This window comes from Manacus vitellinus, unplaced genomic scaffold (assembly GCF_001715985.3).
Source record: "Manacus vitellinus isolate BGI_N305 unplaced genomic scaffold, ASM171598v3 scaffold_0_pilon, whole genome shotgun sequence".
Lineage (NCBI taxonomy): Eukaryota > Metazoa > Chordata > Aves > Passeriformes > Pipridae > Manacus > Manacus vitellinus.
The window spans coordinates 35,332,511-35,359,982 of NW_021938789.1; the positions used below are offsets into that span (position 1 = coordinate 35,332,511).

Consider the following 27,472-nt stretch of genomic DNA (forward strand, 5'->3'; position numbering starts at 1 on the left):
AAGTGTCTGCTGCTCTCTATTATTAGATTTTGTTTAATTCCTCTGATGTTGACCATAACAGTACTATCTAAAATATTTCTGAATGTAAGAACTGTGCTGGTTTGAATCTCTAGAGACTGGAATTTTTTTTCCTGAGAATTACATTTCTCCTCAAGCTTTCAGCTAAAACATCAAGAATGAGATAGGTGGTCTGGGTGATAGTTGAATAATCCCTGCAGTGACTGGTAAAAACATTCTGGGGATTAATGGTCTGGTCTAAATCTCATTGAAGACAGAAGAGTATCCCCTACTGTCATGATCCTCTAATAATACCTGAGAGAGCTCAGCTGTGTTGGAAGGAGTCTTTGACATAATCACATTTGTAAATACAAATTGTGGTTTAAAATCTGGTTTTAGTTTCATTCCAACGTATTTTGATTTTTCAGAACAGATATTTAATGGATTCATAGATTTAGGCATGATGGAGCCATTTTATCTAAATATTCTATCTTCTCCGTTTCACAAGACATTAAATTGCCTGAATACAGATCTAATGCTCTGTTTGCCTGAAGTGTGTCCTCACAGATATGCATCTACCTAGGTCAGACATACAGAGTCAAAAAATCCCTCATTTCTCTTGGTATTTTGTTTCACTGTTTCACTAATACAGAATAATGCTTAGTTTCCATTCTGAAGTCAGCTTTTCCTTCAGTTTCCTCCTTTGACTCTCTCTTTCCCCCTCCCAATAAATTGACTTCTTAATAATTCTTACCCTATGAATATATAAATATTGATTAATTTTTCTCACACAAACTAAATATAAATTTCTTGTAATAAGTCAATTACCATAGTACTCAGTCTTTTTGCCTTGAGGATTCTAATTGGTTTTGGTACAGTTTTCTTAAAAAAATGGGAACTGTTCTTTGCAGAAGCAAATGTTTTATTTGCTTCTTGAATATTCTGTGTAGAGAAGTATATATTTGGTAATTTTTTGTTCACATCCACTGATTTTTTGTAACATTTTTCCACTAGTATCAGCAGTGGTAGTTTATGATTATATGTTTATCTCCCATATGCCATACATCCTATCAGAACTCACTTTCCAAATCCTATTCTTTCTCACCTGTCTCAGTTAAACGTAGTCTGTATTGTTTCCCAAGGGATCTAGATTTGCATTTGGCTGTAACAGAATTTAATTTATTTTACAGATGTACTTAATGAATTAATTCAAACATCTTTTTAGAACTGTTATTTATCATTACAGATAATTCATAGACTTCTTAGGAAATGATTTTTTGTTTGTTTACACATCATTGTTGAAAGTGCTTAAGACAAAATTCACTATCTGTTTCTCTGGATGCATTCCAGAACTTTCTTCTTCACCTCTTACTAGTGGTTTAACAACGAAAACTATGTTTTCAAATTAATAATTTTGGCAGTTTTTAACTCAATTAACCTGTACTTTACCACTATTGTATCGCTCTAATATTTAATCAGAATATTCTGTGTTAACAAATTAGATGTTTAGCAAAATTTTGGGTTACAACTATATGAATGTTGTATGAACTCCTAGTCGCATCAAAGAATATAATCAGGTTTATATGGGAAGACCTGGTCTCCATTAGAACATGTTAGCTGACTTATAATTATGTTCTTGTCCTTTGATTTCTTACTGAATTTGATTCTGTGCAAGTGTTGTCTGTTCTTTTGTCTGGGATATGTACCCCAGTATAACTAGCCTACAGCTACTTCAGTTGTTAAGTTTCAGGGAGTGGGGGAACTACTAGGGGTTTATGTAGTGATACTTAATGGCACTATTAATATTTATATATTCTGAAATTTTTTCAAAACTAGTGGCACTGGACTAAACATCTGAAACAATTTTTAGCAATTATTTTTATGCACTTCTTTTGGACATGGTTATTTTAAATATTTGTCTTGGCTGGACACTATTTACCCTCCTTTTTGTTCCTTTTTAAGGTAGAAAGTATTTAATCAGTCTCTGTTTTCAATTATTATCCTGCTCCTGTTCAAATACAGGACAAAAATATTTATAGAAGAATATTGGCAATAGACCATTTAAAAAACCAAAATTTGTTCATATCTGTACAATTTAGACCTTGAATATCTCTGATATGACAATGCTTTTCTTTTACCTTTAGCTACTATCTGAGACGATTTTCAAGGCCTTTGCTGCTGCAATGCTGTAAAGGAATATCAAACTACTGGAACTCCTTCTGTTACCAGAAGAACGGGATGTTCATTGTAACTAGGGCTATTCCTTTTCTTAAAGGCTCCTATTCCTTTCTTTTTCTAAACAGGCTCTTTATTCTAGCATCTCTGCAGTAACTGGTAAAGATGGTTTTTCATTTTCTAGCTTGTACTACGTGCAGACGCATTTTAAGGAACTCTCAAATCTTTATTAACGGAGAGCTTTCCCTTCCATACCAGTGGATTAAGCATCATTTAGGTCAGGGACACACAAATTTACAGCTGCATTGTGGATTTATGTTAATGACTAGGCTGATAGTCACAGACACAGATTGGATCAACTCAACTCCTACAAACCATAAGGCAAACCAAAGTCATCAGCTTGCTCTTGTTGAAATGCTGTGTGGAAGCTGAAGAATTTAAATATAGAGCAAAGATAATTTGACAGTGTATCTTGACAACATATTAATGAAAAATGTGGAGTGGGCAACATGTTACTGCCTTTTTTGTTGATACATAGTACAATAATAATCACAAATAGAGGAGGAAGAAATTACAACTTCCATCTGTGGGATTAATTTATTTAACCAGATTCCACTCAGATAGTATTAGGACCAATGAAATTCTTAGTCAAAGTAACATTAACTGTTATTATATGGAATATAATACATAAATAAATACTAAGTAAACAATTTTGTTAAGTTAGAAAAAAGATAGGAAGGAAGACTTACACTAGTAGGGGGAAATTTAGTAGAAACAATGGAGTAGAATATATCAGTGTAATCTGAGACACATATGGAATATCAGATTACACTGACTATAGGTATTTCTTTCTAAAGAAGAAAATCTGATAGTAAAGAAAACAGGAAAATAAAAAAATATTCATCATCAAAGACCAGGGAATATTTTCAAGAGTAATTTTCAAGTACTTAGAATTCTTATTTTAGCTATTAATAAAATATTTTGAAGTAAAATAACTTCAAAAATCCATTTATTTTTTTCTTTCTTAATGATTTTGACACATATCTCAGTTGTGCTTCAGTTTCTTTTCTGTTTCAGTTTATCACAATCGCATCAAACTAGTGTCATAGATCATGAAACCACATTCTGTTTCCTTTAAAGTGAAAGAGTTTTGTGGGTTTGTTGTTGATTTCTATTTTTAAAAATATATTTATATCTCTTAATTATTTAGAAAAATCACTTTATAAAATGTAGTTCAGTTTACCATTGATTAATATGACTTCTAAGTTGTTCCTCTGAATTTTATCAAAATGTATGTGTGCACCTGTCACGACAGGGAGTTATCAAATAATGTTATTCAGACATTTTCAAGACCAATCTGACAGTATGTGATCATATTTTAATGTTTAGTAGCTTTTAATTTTGATCATCAATCATAGGACTCTTGTGTTACTCAGTTCACCCACTATGACATCATCATATATGACAAAGTAATTTATCCTACAGACTCTTTCACGTAGTCACAAAAAGCAGGATAAAAAGTCTCTGCCTCATGCACTGTGTCTTGAGACTAAATTTAAAAAATAATATACCTTTTCCATGCCATTAAGTAGATCTATCTCTAACTGCCTTTTTTTACGTAATATCATGGTTGTATCACCTAACAAGACATTATGTGATCTGAATGCTACTGACTTGACAGGTTTATGGCCATCATGAGCAATGAGGCATTTCCCCTGTCTTGAGATGGGAATGAGACTAAAAGCCTTCTGATGGTGATTTATGGCCCAAATTCTCTCTGAAAGGCTTTATGCAATTTTAATAGAATCTTCCTGTCACATCTGATACTGAATGGTACCTATTTACCTAATTTCCATAGAGATAATTTATGCTGGCATTTTATTTTATGACACAGCTAAACAAGTTAATACTTGTTGACAGTATCGTAGGCAAAGACTTAATTTCGAACTTGCAAGTAATTTACCTCATGAACTATTTTTTCTTCCTGCTCGTGTAGAGTGGATTGAGTTAATGTGCTAAGTGAAAGGACTTACAAATGATTAATTAAAAAGATTTATAGAAAATATAGAAAAATCAGCTAACGTGTTCATATTTGACCAAAAACAAAGTGTTAACTCTTGACTTTTAACAGATAAATAATAATTTAATATACATAAAACAGATACTTGGTTATTGTATTACCCAATCTGAAATGAAATTAAAATGCATGTCACACAAGAACAGAATGGAATTTTGACAGAATTTGTAATGACATCATTATTTTAAAAATACTCGAAGCTAGCAAGCAATAGGTAACTTTGAAAAAAAAAATCTTCACAAATAATTTTTTACATATTTACATTTGTATGTAAAAAACAACAAATCTGAATTTCTTACAAAATAAAAATTAAATTGAAGCAGATATGTGAATAAGAATTTTCATTCTGCTTTACTGTGGAAGCTGAGCAAAATTCTGACAACCTCATCTTCACTTTGAACACAATTGTTTTTAATATACAAGTAATAATTAAAAACTTGTGTGGCTCAGCAAACAGATTGTAATGATGGTATAATTTACCCTGTAACATAAGGGCACATATTTATACACTAGAGATATGAGAAAAGAGTTAGATAACAGATACCCTGACTTTACAATGTGTGTATGATTAATCAGAACAGTTGACAATGGTGGTGGCTATCAGTGAAATAAGCAGACAAAACCCCTTCAAACATCTTGAAATTACTTCTTTTATGCAATTGAAAGTACAGCAGATTATGACAGGACAATCCTGAGAAATAATGTTGAACTACATTATTTGTCACATGACCTTATTGCATCTTCCTCATTGTCCTGTTTTCTGCTATGTCTATTTGTGACCTCTTGCCACCACGGAATTGAAGGCATGGAAAGGGACAGAGATTTCCCATCTGATGCTGCAAAGCCTAGCATGGTCAGCTGATATGTAACTATTCTTATTTATCAGCTGTTAAGTTCAGATAGAAATTCAGGTAAAATATTTAAAGACCTTTGAATACAAAGCTTGTTTTTTGATAAGACAAAACTTGGAATTAGCAGCAGTGGTTCTATATTCATGATCAATGATTATTCACATTTTCCCCTCTGTTTATTGGAATAATATATAATACATAAAAGTGACTTTTAGCTGGTTTCCCCTATTTTTAAAGCCATTTTAAACTGCATTGTTTTCTTACTACAACAAACAAAGAAATTTTTCAGAAAATTTTTGAGTGTCAGTGCAGATTTTAAAAGCCCACTGAGCACCTTCTTGGATAAGGACCACTAAAGCATATGATAAAAGAGAGAGAACTGTTTCTGGAAAAAAAACCTTACTGTATTTCAATAAGGTTTTTTTTCTGAATATTATTACCCTGATCTTGTTTTTCTCTGGGTATAGTATTGTGTGCTGATTACTGAAAATTTGAATAGCTACTAATAATGCCAAAAGGAAGCAGAAGCATTTAATCTTCAAACTCACTTAATGTCAATCTTACACACACACACACTTTATTTCCAAACTGCCTTGAATGTTTTAAAGAAAGAAAAGTAGGGAGGAAGAACACTGTAGTGGAAATCTTTGAAATTGTCTGTTGAGGCAGAAAAGTAAATGTAATGACATTTATTACTGATGTGATAAGAAAGAGAAGGATACAGAATTTATTTGGAAAGTGATATTGTAGTACTCTCATTCATTTACTAATAAAAATAACATGGATTTTTGCAGTTGTTGTTTCCATCCAAAGTGGGTAAGAATTTATACTGCTGTTAGTCTGCTGCAGATTTTCATGAAGTACTAAGGACAGAGTTTAGTGAAAAATGTGCAACCTATTACCACTTAGCCAACATAGACAATGAATAACAAAGATGAAGAGTAGATTTTCAGATGTTATGTTAGCTACCCATAATCAAAGGCTAGGGTTGAGCACAGAACCACAGAATAGCTACATAAGGACCATGAAGAGTGATTTTTATGGAGCTGTAATTGTGCTTAAAAAAAAAAAAAGAATAGGAAAAGAAAGAAAACCTAATTCAAAAAACCCTTGTTCTGCACTGCTAGGAGAGGGGGGAGAGAGAGGGGCACAATGCAGGGTTCTTTTTGATGACAATATAAAAGGCCCAACAACAACTGCATTAAAATAGCTGCTTTAATGAGATATAATAAAAAGAGGAGTATAGATAGGAAGTAAATCTGCATCCCTTTACATGCTGTACATCTCACATTTATGTAATATAGGATTAGCTGTGTATGGATTTTCCCATGGCAAGCTGCACAGGTCCTGTCCATGAAGAGGTGCCCTCTCCATCCCATACTGTGGTGGCTTTGATCTGGAGTAACAAAAAACCCCATATATCTTCTGACATGTTGCAGTGTTATATTTGACTTCCAAGTGTGCAGCACAGACTTTTTTATGGGCATTCCAGCATATACCTCTGCAGCAGCTACCCATGTTAACATGCAGGCTTCCCAAGCCATTAGTACAAGGCCCAATATAGCAGATATAGCCTGCTCTAGGTCACAAATTTCTTGAATACAACGTCTTCTTCAAGGCTCCCCGTACATCTTGTATGTAATAGCTGTATGGAAACAGGGCACAGGAGAAGATGGTATTCTGTCTTGAAACCAGAAAATTTTGCTGAGATCTATCAATAATTATGTATTCTTGCATCTTGAAGTTTACAAATATTTGTGAATTTAGTATAGGACGTGGCTGAAAAATCTTAATTTTGCTCAAACAAACAGGAAGGCAGACAATATGTTCCTTAGCATACTTTCTATCTGCAAATGTTATACTTGTTCCAGCATGGAACTCTTTATCTCAAGACTTGACATCTTTCCTGAACAGAAGTTATAGGACTTACTAAAAAAAATAAGAGAGGTTCCTTTTTCTGTATTAGGTGAGATGATGGCTGTTGTTTGTGATTTTGTATTGCACTCTTAAATTATGTCTCAATTTTCTTCTAACTGATTTGTTAATTTTAAAATTAATATGTGTGGGGCTTTTAAAGCACTTTTTTATCCCGTTCTTTTTTTATCCTACTCTTTTTTTAAACAAAGCTCAAAATCATATGTATCATTTTGCATTAACACAAATTAATATGTTCTGTACTTAGCATCTTAAATAATTTCATTTGATGCTGTGCAGTTCCACACAGTTACATAATTTTAATTACTTTTCATTTTCTTGCCTGTGTCACCCTTACAAAAAAGACTGGTAAAAAGTAGAACTTTATGACTGAATTTATGGGACCTCAAGTGACATATATTACATGGTTATTTCCTCACAATGTGAAGAGAAAAGTAATCTTAAAGAAAATCCTCCAGGTTGCCCTGGGGAAATTAATTTGCTGTATTACAGAAAAAAATCTGTGTAAGATAACACAAACACAGAACTGTGACCTGCATCTAGAGCCATTGTCTGAGCATGCAGGGATAAATTTTGAAGTTCCAGAACCCACCTGGAGCTGAATTTGTTGAGGGATACAAAGGGCAAATGATAGATTTCTGTAGAGAGACCAGCAGCAAAAAGGCTAGGGCAAATGTGGCCCTGCTGCTGAGTGGGGTCAGGACCTGGTGGCAACAGATATGGAAGGGGCTAAGATGTACTAAAAGTCTTCTTTGCATCAGTCTTTACTGGCAAAACTGTCCTCAGGAATGTGACACCAGTGGGAAAGTTTGGGAAGGAATTCATCCTCTGGCAAGGAAACCTTACCTGTGGTGCATAGGATCTGATTGTGACTATTTAAACAAACTGGACATCCATGGGTCCAAGGGCCTGGATAGGATGCAGCCACAAACACTGGGCACGCTGGCCTGATCAGCCTGACTGACTTCTGTAGTTGGGTGACTGGCAGGGTGGATGAGGGGAGGAGTGGCTGTTGTCTAGCTTGTCCTCAGAGACCTTTTGGACACTGCCTCCCATGACACCCTCAAAGACAAACCAAAGAAGTACAGACTAGATGCACAGATGGGGGTACCAGCTGTAGTACCAGTCCCACAGGCTGTGCCACAAGTTCCACACAGAGGCCAGTCACCTGTGTCATACCCCAGGGCTGTTTCTTTCCCTCTCCTGTGTGTCAAAGAACAAAAGACCGATTAACACTTCTACAAAGTGAAACAGCCCTTATGTTTGCATAAGCACCTTAGCATACCCTCTTTGAAGTTGTCATCTTTTACACAGAAAGACTTGACTGCATAGTACTTGCAAAGCAGGTGCCATGTTTAGTTGACAGGAAGAACATATTGTCCCAATATCATCTCCTTTTGGTCATGGATCTTGGACGAGTCTTCACTGGCTTCCAATCTGCAGGGAAAAAAAGTTATCTTCTGTAGCTCCAAAGTAATAAGGATATAGTTCTCTCATTAATTTTCTTTTTATGAAAATCAACACCTTTTTCTTCTTACCTAAACTAAAACAATTAAATATGTCTTAAACCTTTCAGTCCATTCTTTCTGTTGTTACAGTACTGGAGATCTACTGATTAGGTCTTCATTTAAAAAATACTATCTCCCAATAAAACATCAAACATAGTCTGTCTCATGATTGTAACTTACAGTCAGAGGTCTAGTTTAAGACAATAATCAAACAGTTTAAACATAAGCAGCCAAACGTTATTTAGAAGAGACTTGTTACTCTTTTCATGCCTGCCATTGAAATATACAGTAATCTGAATGTATTTTATGCTGTCAGCATTGGATATAAATCTAAGAATCATACTGGTGTTAGCACTTTAGTCAACAAGAACTTTCTTTTAGAGTGGCTGGATGTCTGGAGGACACATGCTCAGCCAATGCAGCCAAGATGTCCTTCAAAGCTAATCTCTTCTGAAAGTAACAACCTTAAATCAGAAGAACATGTATAACGGCAGATGACTGAGAAATAGTTAAAACCTATTGACTTCATTTTGATCTTAGGAGTGGTTCAAGAGAAATTCTGCCTCCTGATGTAAAGGTTTACTTACTGAGTAAGTGACAAGATGGCACACTCCATTAATCTTGGCTGTTGGCAGGTCAGATATTGCAGAAAAGGCAAGTATTATATTTGAAAATAATTCAGACAGTAGTCCAGAGAATAAAGCTCTTTTAAAGGTAATAAAACACAGACTGTTTGAAAGCTGCATGGGTGTTCTCTGTTGGGAAAGAAGAATTTTTTTATTCTCCTATTCAGTATCACTTCAGCAGTCTTACTGCTACTTTCTGCTTGTATGGGGATCTCTCATTTGTTCACTTCAAAGCACTGAAGGTAAGAAGTAATAATAATCTTCACTTTGTCAAGGGACAATTTAATGACAGTTTAAATACTGTGTCTAAGGTCACATAATGAGGTAGCTCACAAATTAAGACAATGTGTGACAAAAAAGATCAGGAGACAAAAAACAGTAGGAGAGGAAAAACAAAAGCCCAGTAGCTCTGTTATCCCAAGCCTCTCAATTGTGAGCTTGTCAGAAAGTAGATTGATGCATTTTCAAGGACCCTTGTACATATTTGGGACACTGTATATTCTTTCAAAGCTCAAGAATGAGAAAAACACTGCAGTGCATAAGGCAAAAAGCCCATCTTCATCCTGTCTTCAGCAATGCCCAGTAAAAGATGTTTGAGAAAATCACTATACCCAAGTCTTTTCTGGAGTGATAGTTGTTCCTGTTTTCACTCACAACCTTCAGCTGTCAGCAGTTCAAGGACTTTTGCTTACCAACATACTTTTCAATAATATGTCTTTCATTACTTTTTAAAGCACACTAATGCTTTTAGCTTTTGCAACACTGTATTTCAGTGAACATCAACATTTTATTATATGACGTGTGTGTTTTCTGTGGTTTATTATTTTCCTTTAATTTTTTTTTTATTATTATTTCTTAAGATCATTACTTTACAATAAGCTTTGGTTTTCAGTTATAGTGCTTTAAAAATTTTATTTTGTGGCAGGCTGAGTTCTAAATATTTAAAATTTGCAAAGTTATACTTTCTCTCTTGCTCTTTCTCCCAGGTAGAAAAAGCAATACTAGGATGATATAATTTTCATTGGTCTCAAAGGTCTGAAATTTAATTGTAAACAGGATGGCCAAATAAAAACATATATTTTCATGGAAAAAACAACTTAAACACTTAGCTGGTTACCATACCATCTTAGAATTCCCATCTCAGTATTCCAAACATAATGACAAACATTATACAGCATGACAACTTTGGTAGCATGATAGTGTTACAACCATAGAGAAGAATGAATATCTTGTGTGCATTTTGGTTTTGCATGTTTCTCTCAAAACTATGTCCTGAAATCTATCTCTTTGAAGTCCTGTGCCTAAAGGCAATTATGTAAATTTCATCACCTGTCATTAATATGGATCATTTCTGTGTATGTAAACTGCTTTTTGTAATGGATTACGAAACACGCTATTGATAACGACTGACAGAGTTAACTTGTGGGGGATGTAGTAGAAGTGATGGGGTTTACTCTATCTCATGTAACTGCTATGGCTAATTGCAATTTTGTCATGTGACATAGAGAACTATTGTTAATTCACTGTTTCCATTGATTTAACTGTGGAAGTGTTTTAGTGAATCAGAGATTCAAGCATCATGATTATTTCAGAATTGAGATATCATTTCATGTTTTCTTCTTGTTCATTTATGTTTTCTGTTCTTTCTCTCTCTTACATGCTGCAGTTGCAAACATATTGTGGCGAGAGCAAGGTACTAATAGAGATGACTTTTGTTCATATTTTCTATATATGATGAAATGTTCATCTATTGTTTCTTTTGTGTGTGTTTGTGTCTGTGTTTGTTTGTACTCTACACTTACAGTAAGTACCTTCCCCCTTGCATTATTTGAGGGATTTGATTTAAAGAAAAATTAAAGTTGAAAATAATCCTTTAAATGCTCATGCTTTTGTGAACTGCTTTTGCTTTTGGGGAGAGAGAAGAAAATAAGCTCTTCAAAATTTTTAGACAATTGCTCAAAAGTGTACAACAAGAAGCTCAGATTTAGAATGCAGACCTTAAACTTTTGTTTGTTGACATGACAAAGATTCCAACCAGTCAGGTTGCTTGCTGTTTAGATTGATCTTCTTATATGAATAAATCTTATTTGAAAAAATATAATCTTAAAGAGTTTAATTAAATTTGAAATACCTGTTGTTGTTTAATGAAACTAAGCATTTTATTTTTACACTCAGGAAGAGTTTGTAAATAAATGTTGGGAGGGGGGATGGATGCTTTTGATTTGTGATAAAATGAAGGATAAATATAAATACAGACAGAGTCAAGAGTTATTAACATAGAAAGTATGGAAATTGTATTTTATTGGCAAAAGATAGGTATTAAATTTCATATATATGGCATAATCTCATAAAGATTAATCTCATAATCCAGAAAAATACAATAATCTAAGTGTCAGAAGCTCCCATTTTGTTGCTCTAAGTAACCTGTTCTTCATTTAAAGTTGCAATTTAGGAATTAATATATTTCAGGAGTAAAAAAATTGTTTCAATTATTTCCGTTGGAAGATTTATAATGCATTAAGTGGACCAGGCTTCGCTGTGAATTCATGCTACAAATGGTATTTCTGCATATTTCTTAAAGATTTGTTTAAAATTAATTTAAAGATTCAAAAATCTGATGTTTCACTTGCCTAATTATGTAGTTACCTTTGACATTCCCGGTGTGTTTATAAATATGAACTAGTTGGATTTTTTTACTCCTGTTTTACCAGTTGCTCAGCTGGTATAAACAATTAGCTCCCTGATTATAATGGAGCTCAGCTGTGAGCCTTCTGCTCTATTGGCCTTGCAGAGTAGAAATTATGTGTTCAGAGTTTCGTACAATTCTACTGTTAATAATTAAATTAATGTGCAACAAGATTCTAACACCAAATTTTTCAAATGTATGGTGCTCTCACCTCCTTCTGGGAAGTGTTTTATCTCAAATGAAACTGAAAACATGATTGGTACCTCGAATGTCTTTTCAAGTCAAGTCCTCTGTTGCTTTCAGTGGTTAGAAAGCAGTCAGGAAAATTCTGCGCCAAAAAACCAGTTAAAGATAATAGCTTACCAAAGTGCTTGTGGTAAAGACATTCAAATTTCCCTGTGACTATTGTGAAACTAAACAAAAAGGAATTTATAGTATCAGATTTTCTATCTTGTACTGCAGATTTTCTCAGTCTCTCCTGCATTTCTCATTGGCCAGTCTTTGTGCTTTCAACAAATGTTGTTACTAGTTGCAACTCTGGAAATTGTTTACAAGAGAGCAATACCCTGAGGATGTTAATAAACATCACCATTAACTTCTCTGGGCTGTACATACTCTGTCATTTTCTGTCATCAAAGTATTAACAGATAGCAAGGGAGGGACTAATTAGCAGGACAATCAAATCATGAAACCATAGATAGTCTTTAGTGCCTACAGTGCATATTTCTATATGGAGTACACAAAAAACTTATCACAACTACTTGTGTCAGAAAATGTGTCAGAAAACCTGAAAAAAATTTGAAAGTACATTAGTATTACAATTATAATACAATATGCTAAAACAAATGCTAAAGAACCCAAACCACCCCCATTTTTTTAAAAATCAGTGTTAATATCAATTTTCAATATCAATTCAGTCTAAATGAAGCAAATGTATTTGCATTTATTGTTATTCTGTCACTGTACTATAAATGTGCTGAGTTGTATTAAGTGGGAGAGGGTTGTAAAATTAGGTCTTTACAGGAATAGCTCCTGTAGTTGTGTAGTGGCTTGCCTGGGTGATTAGATATTTGTGCAGATTAGATATATGTACAGGTCTTTGTAGCCACTCACTCAGATGAAGAGTTTTGGGTCATAATAAATTGGAAGGGGAGATTGACTAATTGGATCCACAGGTAAAAGTTCTTTGTGTGACCTGAGTTCCCTAACTCAGTGTTGAAATGGAAGAAGGACAATTCTTACTGTGTCTCTTTCACTGATTTTGAAGAACAGTTTGGTGAACATTACTATCCAGACTTTGGAAATAAAGCCTGAAAAGTTTGGGCTGGGTTACTATACACCAATATTATCTGTACAACCCTACCTTGGAGTATTGGCAACTGAGGAGGAAGTTTTAGGAGCCTGTTTATCAATGTGTGGATCACCTAGGGCTGTCATCTGATTTACTTCCTCATGTTCTAGTATTATTTATCCTGCTAATAACTATAATATACTTTAGTCAATGAGTTGAAGGAGAAGGGAAAACCCTGTTTTATCCCCAGTCAGCTTCACATATTCATCACCAAGACACAATAAGCTTGTTGCTCAGCTACACCATGTTCATTGGTAGGGGCAGCCTAACCTCAGTCAGGCTTACCTACAAATTTCAGCTGTTCTTATAGGATACAATATCAGGCATTTTCTAATGAAAGCTCTTAACATACTATCCCATATAGGCTTTATGATTTGCCTGCAAAGGCACACAGAACTGCCCATTGGCCGGAGTGGACATATTGCCCTGAGTACACCCTTTGCTCTGAATAGACACGATTGCTGAGTTTTCTGTGAACCTGAGCCTGCTTCTGTGCTACACCAAATGCAGCACAGACAAATTTCTCTCTCAGTTTTGGTAACCTGTTAATAGATAGGTTCAATATAAAGTGAGGAAAACCTTGCCCGGAGACTGTCCTTTCTTTCTTCTTGAGAAAACTTGACCAGAAATGGGAAATGATTCCACAAGATTTCTCAAAGATAATTGAACTTGCTTCTTTTGGGTGTAGCCTGACAACCTTCTGCATAATACTACCTTATAAGTGACTGTATTACTATGTGATTCCTAACAAGGACTGGAAACTCTTATGTATGTGTGTACACACATAAATCTATACACAAACATGCACTTCCCCCCACCTACTCCTATTTTCTCATTATTTAATTTTATATTAAGTCATTTTCTCTCTCTATTGATATAAGTTTTCCTTCAGAATTTAGTATAAACAGAATTTCAGACTCTAATTTCTTTTTCCTGGGTTTCACTGCCCTGTGTTCCTATACCAAAAATTGTTATGTCAAATGGAAGCTTAGACCCTGTACCCGGGATACATATACATTTTTATCATTGTAGCCCACAGTTTAGCTGTCAGAGTGATTATAGTTATAATTTTATGAGTACTGTGATTTTCTTAATGGAATATTACAAATATGAGCACAGAGCAAATCAACAACCGTTGCCTTAGCTGATATATTGTAAACTAAAGAGACTGTCCTTTTCTGTGGTCATGACCACTATCACAAATATTATGAGACTTCATCCTACAGATCTGGTTCCCACCTTCTCCATAAAACTTTACATCATGCATCTCATTCAGGAACACTGTGGTAGAAGGATTGAATAGTTCTGTAAACATTTGTGGCCCTTTAACCTTGGGAGGAGCATCTACCCAACTTTGTCTTTCCAATAAAATACAATAGAGAATATTTCCTTTTCTGACTGAGAGAAATATCAAATAAGGGTTTATAACAAAGATTCAGGTCTTCTTTTTCAATGTTAGGCAGAAATTATATTAACTCTTCCATCCCTCAGCAAAACCAACCAACAAACAAACAAGAATTCACGAAGAATTTATATTAATTTCGTTACAGTGTAGATGATTTCACAAAGTCAATTTTATTCCTGCAGCTATCAAACTGTGTATTTCTAAATCTGTATTCACAAAGACACTATCTTGCCAGTGGAGAAAATTATGTGAAATTCTGAATAATGTAACAGTTTTGTTGTAGTTTTACAACGAAAGATCCCATAGGTTTAGCTGTGTTGCCACTACATGCATTAACAAATTGAACTCGAACCAAAACTGTGATTAGGTTTTTAGTTCAACAAGGATTTTCTTTTTTGTCGTTATTTAATTTTATACATTTCAATGTGTTTTTGTTCCTAAGGTCTGGGAATTGGGAACATGTTTTATGTTTTTTATGAAGATGGAATCAAAGTAATACAACCAGTGGAATGTGAATTTCAGAGACATATTAAGCCTAGTGAAAAACTCCTCGGTTTTCAGGCAAGTTATTTTTAAAAATTTATTTGTAGTGTTTTCTCAATTATAATTTTCTTCAGATAAGGATTTATTATTATTGGTTTAGTGTTTTCTGCTTGATAAATTCATGTCTCCTCAATTAATAAATAGCTTATAATGGTGAACTTAAAATTTCCTGCATTTTCCTTGATTGAATTCAAACTTTCAGTCTGTCTTTTAGATTGAGTATTCCCTCTATACTTTTCAAACCCTTTATTTTCTTTGGCTGTCTTTCTCCTTTCCCAGTCCTTTAACAGCTCTCTACTCTTTGTTTTCAAATTTGTTGTTGTTGTTTTTATTTCCTGATCCCCAACTCACCAGTTAAGTTCATCTCTGTGAATCAGGGATTGATTCTCTCTCTAGTAAACATAAGATCTAAAGTTATTATTTTTAAAGGTTTCTTTTTCTCCACTGGATGTTTGTCTATATTAACCTGTCAGCTATCATGAAGCAACTCCCTGTACTGATAAACACTCTCATAGATCCCCCAAAGTTAGTAGAGATGATTGATGCTTTGACTCTGACTTAAAATTCATGTAAGTAGTTTCAATAATTTTATTGTTAACATATTTATAGCTGATTTCACCATATCCCTGTGTAGGATACTAAGACACTAGTGTATTCTCTATTTCCATTTATTCTTGTGAAGTTTTTCCTTTACTGCTAATCAAACTGCTAGCTGACATCTTGCATGTTCTCACAGGAACACTTGGTACTAGCCACTATGTTATGACTTACTCTGTATGATCTATCACCTTTCAAAAATAATAACTTTTTCTCATTTGTATTTGAATGAGTGACCTTGAAATATGTACTAACCCATGAGTTGTACACTTTGAGATTTTTTCTTCAATGTTTTTTTTCCTTTCATGCCTAAAGCACACTCAAATAGCAGAACTCTCTCAATAGAATTTGCCTCTTCAGTTATCATTATTGATGTCAAAGGATGCTCAGCAACAAGATTTATTTTAGTGTGAATAATTATGCTTTGAACAGCTAATCATACCTTGATTTGTGCTGCTTAAGTGAAATTAAGTTAGCACAGCCAAAAATAAGCCAACAAGCTTTTTTATGCCTATTTAATTCAAAAGCTGATTATTTAGGAAGTCTTTTAAAATTTTATTGGTCTAAAGTGCAACCTAGATTTTAGGTGTATTTTTATTGAAATGTGGCAATAATCAGGATGGATAAGTGAAATTTGTTTCTTTTTTGAACCTTTCAAGCCTAGAGTAGCATGATACTTATATCCTCTGGGAAAAAAAAAAGATACCAGGAAAGTAGGGTACTTGATAACTGTAATTTTAAAGTGGGTATAGACTTGTCCTTCTTTAGATATCTTTGGTTTGTAGGTAAGAGTAATAAATAAAATTTATTTCTTTACTGGATCATCATGGTTCACAAGAAATTGTAAAGACCCTCTTCGTCTCCTTCCCAGAATCTCCTAAATTACTTCAGTCTTCCAAATTAATGTCAGGTGAAAGTAGAAATTTATTAGCCCAACAGTGGCAATTCTAGATGCATAGGGACAGATCTCTGTTTTCTGATGCAGGTTATTGCTTAGACCAGCTTCAACAGCTGTTTGTTTAACCTGTTTAACTTGTTGACAAATAGATTCTCATGTAGAGTCTTTCACAGGTTAAATGTCTCCTCATTCAAAGTGTTTGGAGATTTTCCTCAGTAACATGCAACCTCTGTTTAACTTCTGCAAATTAAGGACATCCAAAGCCTTTAAATTCTAATTCTTATGCAAAAGTGTTTTTGGTTTGCCTTTCCAATAAATCCCAGTTGGAATAATTATTTCAGGAGACTGGGAAAAAAGCAACTGAAACAGATACTTTTTGTGAGACCAATGAAAAAAATCCTTTTGGCTCTAACATAAACCTGATTTCCTCTTCAGTACAAGAACTAGCACATAATGACCATATTTTGGTGAACTATGCCATCTCACATTTGAATATATACTAAAGGTGGGAGCAAAATACTTAATTTCAAAATAATGTGACTACATGGCAGAGCAAAGTTTCCGCAAGAAATTAGCTCAAACATACTTGGTAATCCACAGAAGTTGCTCTGATTTACACACTTACAGCACAGAAAGTGTAGTAAATGCTAACCTTCGTTTGTAAGAAAAAGAAAACTTAAAAAAGTCCACAGTCTGAATTTTAGTAGAGTGTCAAGTAAACTGTAACTTAATAAAGAAGAGGTGATACACAGGTTCATGTCTTAAATATGCACTGTTGTAACCTGTTGATATCATCTCACTCCTTGACAGTCATCGCATAGTTAGATATTTCATTATACTTCTTAAAGAGTTTGACTCACATCTTATTAAAACACTGAGGACTCTTGAAGTAATTATAAGTTAATAAACATAGAATTTCCACATATAAAGCTACAAGTACATGTTTCCTATTGAGATTTTCTTGCCCTAGACTATCTTGAAAAAATTTCTCCAAGGATTTACTTTCTTCCATCTGCTGACTTGTTACAGAGCAAGTCACTTTTTGATTAAAAAGTCTGGCGGGAATACAACAATGAAGTAAATTAATGTTTTATCAGATGTTAGCTTTTTTTTTTCAGAGAGAATAAATTAGGAAAAAGTAAATTGCTCACATTTTATTTAGAAGAAGAAAATGGTGGGTTTATGCATATATATTAAGGAGAAATTATTTTAACCAATTACTCAACCACTGGGGAAATTAATATGGAGCCTCAGAATTACTGCCTGTAAAGTAAAAGAAATCCTAACTCTCTAATCAGATAAATATTAAGTTTTCAAAAACAAGATTTTGGCTCTGTTGAAACAGCGTCAGATAAATGTAGGTTTGAATAACTAGAAAAGAACTGAGTAAACTGATTCATGCTGGGAAAAAATTATTCTATTTTTGGTATGAGAATTTTGGTGCATAATTTTCACTGTTACTTTGGAAAAGTAAATTTTTTTGCTTTTATTTTATTTGTTCATTCATTTGGGGCAAAGTGAGAGTTGGCATTGGATTATAGAAATGTATGATGATATGAACAATATTTAAGGATCAGTAAAGTGCATTTATACATGTGGATTTATATTTTACTTCATATTTTTTACTTTAGCTCTGAGAAAATATCATGCTTTCTGCTTGCTGTATTTAAAGTGGAACACGAGGAGCAAGTTCTGTGAATCATGCCCTAATAAGAATCATAGCCTTTAGATCCTAATTTAAATGTGTGTGTGGTTATACATATACATGAAAGACTGTATTTGTATTGCTTTTACAATGAAATAATCTTTAGAAATATGGTTCAGTCAGTATTTTAGACTCAGATTCAGGGAAAGGTATAAGGAGGTAGCTTATCTCTGGATATAATTTTAAGGGCTTAAGTTAGAGTATTTTGCTGTTCTGATATACTTCCCACAAGAAGTATTATTAGAGTAATCATTTACACTAATCCATATGATGCCATGTGAGAGAAACCCAGATTTCTGCAGCAGGACTCGGTGTTATTTTTTAATAATATATTGAATGTGCCCTTGTAGAATTCACAGTTCCCAAAACCGGTATAAACTGAGTCCCTGAGAGACATGACTGAAAAGAATGACACTGCATAGACTTGTTACAAACACAGATGCATTGTTTGAAGAAGGTGTTCTCTCTGAGAATAAAGAGGACTGTGCAGAACTATATCTATAGTTACCTGTTTAGATAAATATAGAAGTAAGACAAGGCATATTTAGAATAGATATAAAAAGTAATGAGATCAGTGAAACAACCTTACAATTGAAGTGACAACTACCCAGAAGGCAAGCAACAATAGATCATTGATCTATTGATTGCACATCATATTAGAGACATGTTTATGTTTACACCTCACTTTATGTAACAAAAAGCTTTTAGTCATTTTTAAGAATGAAAGTCCCATTTTTCCCATGCTCTTCATTCTTTAAAAAACAGATTTTAAACTTAATCCCTTTGAAGTGCCTGGCTTTTTATCAGTGCAAAGTAAATCTTACTCTTGTTACTTATTTCTAAGTTCTGCTGAAATTCCTGAAGATGTGCATCCCATGGTATCTGAGTTTAGTAGAATGTAATTTCTGAAAGACTTTTCCTTTGTTGAGGGTTAAGAGCCACATAGGAGCAATCCGTGGCTTTTGGTCTTCTGTAAAGAAACTCCCCCTGTTAAAACTGGAAATTGATTTATTTTTTATTTTGGCATATAAAAATTGAGTGTATTTTCTAAAACATAGAGACACAGCAGGCAAAGAATGTTGACGATACAGAAAAGTTAGTGTTGAAATGCATCATCTTCTTGAACAGCATTGCTTAGTACAAGATATGTTGTTTTGTCACATAATTTTTCCTGTTCCTTTTAAAAGGACCCTGATGCTTAGAAACAGAATTAGTTTAAGATCTCATCAGCTCCTGCTGCTCGTTCTACATTGAAGTCATTATCTGCTGACATATCATAACTATTTTCATAGCAACCAGTTATGATGTGTCAGACAGAACATTCTAAATTAGAAATAAGCAGCAGATAAGTGGTAAAAAGAAAGAATACTTATGATTTGGTGAAATTGTCCCTTGTGATGCAAGGAATTTAAAATAAGTGGGAAAAGAAGAAAAGGTCAGGAAAATAAAAAAACTTGACACGTTGTACCTCTTCAAGGAGAATATTTTTCAGTTCCTTGGTTTTACATAATTTTTATGTCCATTAGAGGAAAAAATCATTTTATTTCAGAGATTTCGCAGAATATTCTGAGTTAGAAGGGACCCACAAGGATCATTGAGTCCAGCTCTTGAATGAATGGCCTGTATGGGGATCAAACCCACAATCTTGGTGTTGTTAGCACCATGCTCTAACCAATTGCGCTAATCTAAAGGGAATTTCCAAATATAGTAACATATTTGACCAAGTAACTTTTAATTTTGATAAAAACAAACTTTTTCTGGGAACAAATATTCACAAATAGGTAGCTATATATTAATATATATATATGATGATTGGTGCATATTTATACGAAATAGTGAGCATGTAACTACATTTAGCTATTTGGAATGAGAATGTATGGTTGTATGTTTTATGAAATATGAATTCACCAATGTCAACAGGAATTTTTTTTTTCCAAATTCAACCTTTTGCAGGAATGGAAGGGTAGAGAGGAAAGAAATGATAATAAGGTACCATTTGATTTCTGTTGGGTTTAACACTAGTAAGATAGGTCATGAGAATGTCTTATGGCAGAAACAGACAAGCTTCTTGGTCTTTGAAGCAACATATCAGTGCTACAGGTGACCAAAAGAACAGTTCTCTCTAACTGCTGCTGCTTTGCCCCTGTGCCATGTGACAACTTGCACCACACCTCCTCTTTCTCTGCATTTCCACATTGTCATGTTCCCAGTGAAGTATTTGCTTGGCTTACTGCTGTGCTCTCAGCTGGAAGGGTAAGCTATATCTTGCACTGCCTTCCTCTCCAAGGCATTGTGATGGTGCACAGGGGAGAGCTGCTAGTTACTGCATAGGAACAAGGTATTATGTGTCTGATTTGATTTTCTGTTTTTAAGGTCTCCTGGCTCTTACTTGCTTTATTTCTACTTGTATTGTTATTTCAAATTAATTTTCTTCTCAGGCCAACAGTGCTAATTTCTTGAATTTCCAGAGAACATCCAAAAAATTTGGTGTATAGTTTGCATTAAAGTGCCTCTGAGTTGTGTGGTACTTAAAACATGCAGTTTAGTTAATTTATGTTCAAAGGTCAACTGTCCTTATTCCTTCCCTACATTTTCTGAGATTTTATTTTACAGTTAAAAAAGAAGAAAAAGAGTATAATTTCTCTATTTATTGTGTTGTTGACTGTTTTGATTCTTACACTTTCCCCGTTTCTTTTGAATTATAGGATGAAGTTTGTCCCAAAGCAGATGGTGATCCTGTTCAGCAGTGTGTATGGGCAACTGCTGTTAATGTAAAAGACAAGTTCATTTACGTAACTCAGCCCACACTTGATAGAGTTCTTATTGTTGATGTACAGTCTCAAAAAGTTGTACAGGTATTTACTTCTCATTTTTTAAGTCAATATCTAATTTGGACACAAGAATTTAAGACTTGCCTTCATATTTCAGAAACAAAATACAATTAGCTTGAGCGTAAATACAATATTTGGAAAAAAGTTCATCCACTTTCAACATTCATCAGCAGTTTCTGTTGAGTGACTGTTCTCAATAGACAATTGAGAGGGAGATAACATGAAAATAGCTCTTATAAATATTAATCAAGAAACCAGTTCTTTAGGAAGTTTCTGCCTTGAGTACTTTTAACTTGAAAATAAGCATTAGTTAAAATAGGGTCTTGTCACAAGAATGTGTCTGTCAGTTTTGACAGGAAAGATCAGATTTGGCTACAGAAGGTGGAGCACTGTTACTCTGTAAGCTTTTAGACAGAGAAATTACCGAAACTGTAAAAATAAACACTATCCTTAGCTGAGACTGGAGAGTATGAATTCAAACTTCTTCTCTACTTCTCTTTCTTGCTCTCTGGGATGCTGAAGATACTCTGCTTAGTGAAAATAATTCACTGAGTAAAAGAGAGAAATCAGTGCTATGGTACAGGGATTAATGCAGTCATAGAGTTTATGGAAGACAGGAGTGGCGAGTTGACCCTGGCTGGAGGCTGGATACCTACCAAAGCTGCTCTGTCACTTCCCCCCTGCCCCGAGCTGGACAGGGGAGAGAAAAGGTTTGTGGCTTGAGATAAGGGCAGGGAAAGATCACTCACCAATTACCATCACAGGCAAAACAGACTTGACCTTGATAATAAATTCAATTAATTCCGCTATCAAAATCAGAGCAGTAAAAACAAATCATAAAGACACCTTCACCCCAGCCCTCCCTCCTTCCCAGGCTTAACTTGTTTCCTGAACCTCTACCTCCTTCCCCACCAGCAGCGAAAGGAGATGGGGAATGGGGGTTACAGTCAGTTCATCATATGTTATTTCTGTCGCTGCTTCTTCCTCAGAGAGAGGAGTCCTTTCCCTGCTCCATCGTGGGGTCACCACCATGGGAGACAGTCCTCCATGAATTCTTCCAACATCTTTCCCATGGGCTACAGTTCTTCATGAACTGTTCCAGTGTGGGTCCCTTTCCATGGGGTACAGTCCTTCAGGAACAGGTTGCTCCAGCTTGGGTCCCTCTGGGGTCACAAGTCCTGCCAGAAACCTGCTCCAGCGCAGGCTTCCCATGGGCTCCTTCAGCCATCCACCTGCTCCACTGTGGGGTCCTCCATGGACTGCAGGTGGATCTCTGCTCTCCTGTGGTCCTCCATGGGTTGCAGGGGCACAGACTGCCCTCACCATACTCTGCACCATGGACTGTAGGGGAATCTCTGTACCAGCACGTGAAGCATCTCCTTCTCCTCCTTGTTCGCTGACCTGGCTGTCTGCAGAGCTGTTTCTCTCCCATATTCTCACTCCTTTCTTCTCTGGTCACAATTACATCTCAACAATAACATTTTTTGCCTTCTTAACTATGTAATCCCAGAGGCTCTACCACCATCTTGATTGACTTGGTCTTGTCCAACAACTCGTCCATCTTGGAGCCAGCTGGCATTGGCTCTCTTGGACATGGGGGAAGCTTCTGGCAGCTTCTCAGAGAAGCCATGTGTATAGTTTCCCCCCATTACCAAAAGTGTGTCATACAAACCAAATACACCAAGGTACAAGGCAGCACTAAAACAAATATTAGGTTTTTTTGAACCATACAGGTACCTCAGGAGAGCCTGAGAGAGTCCAATATGCTCCAAATGGTCAGTAGTCTTACTGGGACAGTGTAAAAATTTGATATTTAATTGCCACCACTCAAATCAAATGCTATAACTCCTGTACTCTTGTCTCTCTTTTTTTCATTGTTTATGTATCCAGTGATATCTATGATATTGTTCTGTAAGGTTAAATATGGGATTTACATGAGGACAGATTTTAGTTTGTGGAACTGTTAAAAACATGAAAATAAACTTGGAAAATAACATCCATAAACTCAATAAATTCCAAAAATAAGTTTTCTGAATATTAAGAGAACATTTAAAGTCTTAAATGTTTTCTAAGTACACTAAAATCTTGACATTTACTTTAAAAGCAAGATAGTTCTTTTTCTGAAATAAAATTATTTCCTGGGCAAAGAGTTCTGAAGCTAGTTAATAACTAGTTAATAATCCTGCTCTTATTCTCAGAAGAAAGGACACTTGTATATGAAACTGATGAAGGGGTTTTGACCCCACCTTGAGTGTTCTGATTCAAATTTTAATCATACAAACAGGCCTAACATCTACAGGGTTACTTATAGTACTGTCATATTCATAGGGAACAGGAGTTCTTTAGCTAAATAAAACATGTGGGTTTTTTCCTTTTTAATTAGAAATCTAAATAAATTGTTAAAAAAAAAATTAAATAAAGCTTTCCCTCCTGCTATTGTTTTTTCCACTGATAAATGAATGAATATCTTTAATGTATAGGTTATATATGATGTATTAGGGAGACCATATGGAGGCCTTTCAATACCTGAAGGGAACTTATAAGAAAGTTGGAGACAGATTTTTTGATAGGGACTGTAGCAATAGGACAAGGGGTAATGGTTTTCAACTAAAAGACAGTGAATGCAGGCTAGATACTGGGAAGAATTTTTTTACAATGAGATTCGTGAAACATTGGCAGAGGTTACCCAGGGAGGTGGTAGATGCCCCATCCCTGGAAAAATCCAAAGTCATGCTAGACAGAGCTCTGAGCAACCTGATCTAGTTGAAGATATGCTCACCGCAGGGAGGTTGGACTAGATGACTTGTAAAGGTCCCTTCCAACTCAACTGTTCTATGATATAAGTATGCACATGTATTATGTATATTAATGTAAAATTTTAAAATGCATAACAAAATTGCAATTATAAAATTACATTAATTTCACAAATAATTTTAATACTTTTGCATTCTTTAAACATCTACCTTCTGTATTCTATGTCAGTTGGCTTAGTAGATGTAGATTCCTCAAAACCTGAACTGTCCAAATTGTTACAGGGACTCATAAAATATTTTATTCAAAAAGTTAATAATAAAAAGCTATTATTTTTTGTTAAATTCACCTTTGCATATTAATCTCTGTGGGTTATGATTTTTTATATTCTGAAAACAAGACTTTTTTTACAACCAATTTGATACATTTCTTCAGGAAGAGGGACTAAAACCCATAGTCTTAGTACAATCCACAAGATTTGAAAGACTGGAATGTTTTCCATGGTCTCTAACTGACATTCATGTGTCAGCTTCCTTTCCCGAAGATGAGGGATGAAATACCAATGTAATTGCATTTATTAGCATTTAGACTTCAGTCAAAAAAGTACATTATGCCTTTTGAGTAAAGAAGTTGGAGGTTCTTTTTAACTTAGGTTTTATGAAATAGTTTGATTGGTAGACTCTTTAATTTGTCTTCAGTTACATTAATTATTGTTTTAGGTATGTATAAATATGTATTATTTTACTATTAGCAGAATGTTTAGAGATGCTTATCACAAAGAAATATGTAAAGCAATTGTCCAACTTTTGAACAGAGTCAGGTAGATTATTGTTCTATCACATAAATATTCAAATTTCTATAATGAGTAGAAAAGCAGAAATACAGAGTGTGTAGGTTTTACACAGAGCTTTGTACACTCTGTGCTACTCAGTGAATATATTGAGCTAAAAACTGGATACTCCACAACCTTTCATGCAAGTCCAGGGGAAAAAAAATCACTTTCAAAGAAATTTTATTTGGAGGGATAGAATAGCATTGCTTTTCCACTACTTTAGTGATATCCATATTGAAATATTAGGCAAATATAGAATAAAATTTATCTCCTCTATGGAAACCTTTTGCTTGAATGAAAGTCTCTATTTTGATGGTTCCAGGCAATTAGGTATTCATAATAAATAATATTTCTATTTCACAGTACTTAACACAGACATTTGATAAGACAATACACCTAAGGGATAACAGATGAACTGGATAAACAAATTAAAAAGGAGTTTTGGACACATGAACAGAATTTCTGCTAGTTTTTTACTGATCTAAATAATATTTCCTAGCATACATGTAGCCAAATACTTGGGAAAAGTACAAGGAGACTTGTTCCGTATCCAGTTTAACTATGCTATTATTCAAAATAAACTTAGAAAAGAAACAGTAGTTGCAAACAAAACAAATTCATAATGAAAGCATAAAACCTACACAACCTCTTTACACATATCATAAAACTGTGAAAAGTAGAACCATTGCTGATTCACAGATGGCTTTTAGAGTTGAAGTTATGCTAATTTGGAATTTAGAGACGAGTCAAGAGATATTTTCTTCAGCATTTCTTATAACAAGCACAGCCCTGTCTTCTTATCCTTTAAAAATAAGCATTTATTTTTTGGTTTCATTTTTTGCAAGCAGCAAGAATTTTCTAGCCATTAAATGTTGCTTTACTCATATGATATGCACGTACACAAACAGTCGTACAAACAGGAGGCATAGAAGGGAATTTAATTTTTCAGTCAGATCAGTCTATTTTCGTTACTTATAGTACTTCTTAGCACAGGAAAAAAAGGTAATTGATTTTTAGAAAATAGAAACTAAGCTGTTCAGAAAGGAGAGCATTTGTCTTGTTAGACTGCCTTTTCTCTAAGTGTCATGTTAATACAGGGGATATTATTTACATATGTGTACATGCAACTATTTGTAGTCTAAATCTTAAATAAGAAACCACCTTCTGCTCTGTAAATGCAAGTTTAAAAGACCATATATGCTAGTAGGAACTAATACGGAGATAACTTCATATTCTGAAATGAACAGCACTTTAATGAAATTTCTGTCACTGTAAAAAACCCAAACAAAACTCAAAATGTATTTGAAAGGGTGTTAGGTCATGTAACGGTGCTGTTTTTCTGTGTAGAAATAATGTTTGTTTGGTTTTACTTATTATGATGTTTTCATGGAAGTACTACTATATATGTTATACTTACTCCTTTCTACTATGGAAGTTAATGTAAAAGATGTGTGCACATATGTAACAACTAGATTTGAGGATGATTTACTTTTATGACAGCTATAATTATCAAAATAAGTACTTTAGAGGATTCTAGAGCAGATTAAAATGAAATATATTGAACATGTGGATGGTGTATCTTTAGAGATATAGAGAGAGAGAGACTTTTTAACTGATCCAGGTAATTCTCATTACAAAATGAAGGGAAGTATTTGTTTTCATTTGTAAATTTTTGAAAGCAAGCACTGTCACCTGCAATCATCCAGTATTGCATAGCAGCACACCATTAACAGGGATGACTGAGAGGCATGGTGAAGTCAGCAGTCATTATTGTTCAGTCCATAGTGTGCTGCTGGCAGATCATCCTGGCTAGCTAGAAGCAGCTGTGAAAGCCAGCTTCAAAGATGCTCAGCTCATTTTGCTGCTGGTTCCTCTCTTGAGAGCTCTTCTACCTGTGCTCGACCCCACAGGCAATTCTTTATGCTCCTTCTGGCTGTGCCATGACCCCGAGCCTGAACGCAGCTGGCAGTCCTTCAGCAGAACATGTTTGGGTCAGACCTTTGTCTGGGGAAGCCAAAAGGAAATTTGACATGCCTGAACAAATTAGCTATACAACAGCCCAAGTATTATTTTAAACAACTTGTCTTCTAGCATGCAGCAGAAAAATGTTATCAAACACACATGACCTCTTTCAGGGGGTAACTTCTGATTTTAAATGAGCCAGTAAGCAACCTGGCTTCATTTTCCCTTTTCAAAAGGAAAAACAAATTCTGCTTAGATGAAGTGGTCGCTTGCAACACCTCAGGAGTACAGTTAAGTATCATCAGCAGTCTCAGACAGCCATTAGTGCATTATCTTGAGGATCTACATCATTAGTTTAAATTAGGTTCACTTAATTAGCCAGCTGGTACTCTCCTTGACACACTGATAAACAAGCTGTGCTTTACAGTTCCATAATGGTAAGACTAAAAACCAATTTCCACCTATTTTTTCTGCTTTAATGATGAAAATAAAAAAGTAATCCCCCCAGTTGTTTACCTTTTGCAGAACGTCTCTTAATCAAATATGTTTTCCTCCTGTTCCATACCTCTGAAGTCTTCAGTTCTCATAACAAAGGAAGTTGAGAGCTCAGCTGCCTAAAAGGTTCATAATCTCAAGAGACAGAGCACAAGGTTGTAGGGAAAACACTTTGGTTCTGATCACAAGTCCAAGAAAAGTAGCAACTGTAATTGGAAAACATATGAAAAAAATCTTTCCATCTTCA

General features: G+C 34.6%; 1 protein-coding gene across 1 annotated transcript in view; it reads left to right on the forward strand.

Moving 5' to 3' along the window:
• The window catches only part of FSTL5 (follistatin like 5), a 272,551-nt gene that overhangs the window by 215,486 nt on the left and 29,593 nt on the right, over positions 1-27,472 (forward strand). The window contains exons 11-13 of the mRNA XM_008933129.3: positions 10,836-10,862; positions 15,054-15,172; positions 21,060-21,209. Coding sequence (XP_008931377.2) covers positions 10,836-10,862; positions 15,054-15,172; positions 21,060-21,209 — 296 coding nt within the window. The remainder of the gene's footprint in view (positions 1-10,835; positions 10,863-15,053; positions 15,173-21,059; positions 21,210-27,472) is intronic.